Source organism: Chenopodium album, chromosome 1, assembly GCF_948465745.1.
Source record: "Chenopodium album chromosome 1, dcCheAlbu1.1, whole genome shotgun sequence".
In the NCBI taxonomy this organism is placed as follows: domain Eukaryota; kingdom Viridiplantae; phylum Streptophyta; class Magnoliopsida; order Caryophyllales; family Amaranthaceae; genus Chenopodium; species Chenopodium album.
In genome coordinates this window covers 60,593,182-60,597,015 of record NC_137834.1, presented here as the reverse complement: position 1 = coordinate 60,597,015, position 3,834 = coordinate 60,593,182, and the positions used below count along the sequence as shown (strand labels likewise).

At 34.2% G+C, this 3,834-nt stretch overlaps 1 protein-coding gene across 1 annotated transcript; it reads left to right on the top strand.

Annotated features, from left to right (window-relative positions):
- The first annotated feature begins 597 nt into the window (after positions 1-597).
- On the top strand, positions 598-1,062 carry LOC145633824 (uncharacterized). Its single transcript, XM_081685543.1, has one exon. The coding sequence runs from the start codon at positions 598-600 to the stop codon at positions 1,060-1,062; it is 465 nt and encodes a 154-aa protein (XP_081541669.1).
- Positions 1,063-3,834: the final 2,772 nt, after the last annotated feature.

Genomic DNA, 3,834 nt, shown 5'->3' with positions numbered 1-3,834 from the left:
CCTTCCCACTTTTTTTTATCTAAAAATCACCTAAAAATTTTATCACCCCCTTCTTCTCCGATATGTTCACCGACGACGGCAACCAGAACACCCAAAACACCCACAACTTCACTTTTGAGGAAGATTTAATGAAGATAAAACAATATTTCCTTCTAATTACGGCGCTTGTAATTTTATTAGTAGCAATATTAATTTTTGTCATTATGTATAAGTAAAACTCACATATTTTGTCGTTTTAGTATATTAAAAGCTTGTTTTTGTTTTATTATGTTTGTTTTTTTGTTATTAATCATCATTGTATAATATTCCCGTTATCATTATAATTATTGTTATTACTGTTATTGTTGTCGTTTTGCTGTTTTTTTTTTTTTTTTTTTTTTTTGCAACTAACATGATTAATTTTTGCCTAATCATATAATTACTCACAATAATAAACCAAGGGGGAGAAAAGACTACATTATTTATGGTTTATTATTATTAAATTTAATTATCACGTGTTTTATTGACCTAATTATAAATATGGAAGAACTAAACATGTGAATTGTACATATAATTTGTCATTATAAACTAATTATCACGTAATTTGTTGTAGCTAAAATGGGAGACCTTATGAAAAGACAGTTCAGCATCTTAGATTTATCTGGAAAGAAATTTCTGGAATGGAAAGTGGATGCAATGATAAATTTGAAAGCCCAAGGCTTGGAACACACTGTTAAAGAAAATAAAAGTCACTCTGATCAAACAACTGATGCTACCTCTTCTGCAATGACGGTTGTAAAACCTATCACTAAACAAGATAAGGCAAAAGCCTTAGTGTTGTTAAGGCATCATTTACATGAAGGCCTTAAAACTGAGTACATGATGGTTGAAGATCCCAAAGAATTATGGGATTGCCTTAATGAAAGATTTGGACACTACAAAAGGGTGCTCCTTCCTAAGGCATTATTTGACTGGACGAATTTACGGTTCCAGGATTTCAAATCTGTAATTGATTATAATTCAACCATACATGAGATAGTGTTTATATTGAGATACTGTGATCATCCAGTTACGGACGAATAGATGATTGAAAAAACACTCACTACCTTTCATGCAAGTAACATACTATTGCAAGAACAGTATCGTGAAAGAGGTTTCAAAAAGTTCAATGAATTAATGAGTGTATTGCTTGTTACGGAACAAAATAGTGAACTTCTGCTGAAAAATCATAACCTGAGACCAATTGGGTCTTTGGTTACTCATCATGAGGCAAATGAAACAAATTCTTATCCACCCGAATCAAATGTTACACGAAGAGGTGGACGTGGAAATTACAATGGTCGTGGAAAAGGACGTGGAAATTATCGCGGACGCGGCCGTGGTCGTGGTAGAAACAATTTTCAAAGAAACAGTAATTTCAAAAATTTTGAAAAACAGAAGGGACAGTCGTCTGGAAGCCACAAACAAAATCCTTCGAAAGGAAAAGACACATGTTACAGATGTGGCATGACAGAACATTGGGGACGTACTTGTCGTACGGCCAAACATTTGGTAGACCTTTACCAGGCTTCTGCAAAAGGCAAAGAGAAAAATGCAGAAGCAAATTATGTTAATGAGGAAAATGCTCCTTGTCCCAGCCTTGATGTATCTGATTATTTCATGGATAATGCTGAAATTGGAAATGATTTTATTCTTGGAGAAAACAACAATGCTTAGGTTTCCCATCTACTAATGTAACATATGCTATGTTTTAATGTATTTTCTTAGTATCCTGTATTTTAAATTTCTAGTCATGTACTTTAAATCTCTATCATCAATAAAAGTTTGTATGATATTATTCTAAACTAATCTCAAATTTATTTTATGAAGATATGGATCTGCCTGAAGTTAGTTCCGAATATCAATGCCTTTTGGACAGTGGAACAACACATACTATCTTAAAGGATAGAAAATATTTTTTACAACTAAAGTTGTTTCAAGCAAATGTAAACACCATTTCCGGGTCAGCTAAATTAATTGAAGGATCTGGAAAGGCTTGTATAATGCTTCCAAATGGAACAAAATTAATAATAAATAATGCTTTATATTCGAGTAAATCTCGAAGAAATCTCATAAGCTTTAAAGATGTACGCCAAAATGGCTATCATCTAGAAACAATGACGACATATCAAAAGGAGTATATATGCCTCACGGCAGAAAAACATGGCAAGAAACATATACATATGAGAAATTGTCAGCATACTCTTCGGGGTTATATCGTATAAACATACGACCCGTGGAAATTAATATGGTATCTAACCAGAAGTTAGATGACAAACAATTGATTATTCTATGGCATGATCGTTTGGGACATCCAGCAACTGGGATTATGCAAAGAATAATAGCACATTCAGTTGGACATTCAATAAGAAATGTCAGAATTCCCCGATCAGATGAATTAATATGCTCTGCATGTTCACTTAGCAAATTAATAATAAGGCCATCTATGAACAAAATTGCTACTGAATCTCCAAAATTCTTAGAAAGAATTCAGGGAGATATATGTGGGCCAATTAATCCAGCATGTGGACCATTTCGATATTTCATGGTTTTAATTGATGCTTCCACACGATGGTCACATGTTAGTCTGCTTTCAAGTAGAAATATTTCCTTAGCAAAATTAATTGCCCAAATCATCAAATTAAGAGCACAATTCCCAGATCATACAATAAAGAAAATAAGACTTGACAATGCTGGGGAATTCACATCCCAAACATTTAATGATTATTGTATGTCAATTGGAATTGATGTCGAACACCCAGTAGCTCATGTTCATACACAAAATGGTCTAGCTGAATCACTAATTAAGAGATTACAATTGATTACAAGGCCATTATTAATGAGGTTAAAATTTCCATCATCTGCTAGGGGACATGCTATAATACATGCAACAGCACTAATTAGATTAAGACCTACAGCTTATCATAAATTCTCACCACTACAACTTGTTTGTGGTCGAGAACCAAGTATCTCACATCTAAAAATCTTTGGTTGTGCTGTATATGTTCCCATTGTTCCACCCCAACGAACAAAAATGGGTCCACAAAGAAGACTGAGAATTTATGTCGGGTTTGAATCCCCTTCTACAATTAAATATCTTGAACCATTGACTGGTGACTTATTTACGGCTAGATTTGCCGACTGTCACTTTAATGAAATAGTATTCCCAACCTTAGGGGGAGAGAAAGTGGACCCACGTGAGAAAGAAGTTGAACTTATTTGGAATGCAACACAACTGTTGATGTTAGACCCACGAACAAATATGTGTGAACAAGAAGTCAAGAAAATTGTTCATTTACAAAGTGTTGCAAATCAATTGCCTGATGCATTTGTAGACACAAAGAAGGTGACAAAATCACATATAACAGCAGAAAATACCCCTGCACGTATCGAAATTCCAACTGGTAATAAGGCCATAGAAAGTGAATCTCAAGCACGCAGAAAGCGTGGTAGACCACTTGGTTCAAAAGATTCTAAGCCAAGAAAATTGAAAAGATTGGATGGAATAGAAAATGAGACTAATGATGTTCCCCCGTCAGAAGGTCAAGAAAGACCAAATGTGGATGAAAGTAAAGAAAATTATGATAACTCAAAAGGGGACGAACAAGAAGACAACCCTACGGGAAATAAACAAGATGTTCAAAACATCGATAACAATGAAATTTCAATGAATTACGTCTCTACCAAGACTAAATGGAATAGGAAAGATGTTATCGTGGATGAAACATTTGCAAATTCCATCGCAATCGACATTGTGTCTGATGAAAATGATGTTGAACCAAGAACAGTAGAAGAATATCGACGTAGGAGTGATTG

Excerpts from the sequence above, each read along its gene's own strand:
- LOC145633824 (XM_081685543.1), top strand. The coding sequence starts at position 598 with ATGGGAGACCTTATGAAAAGACAGTTCAGCATCTTAGATTTATCTGGA.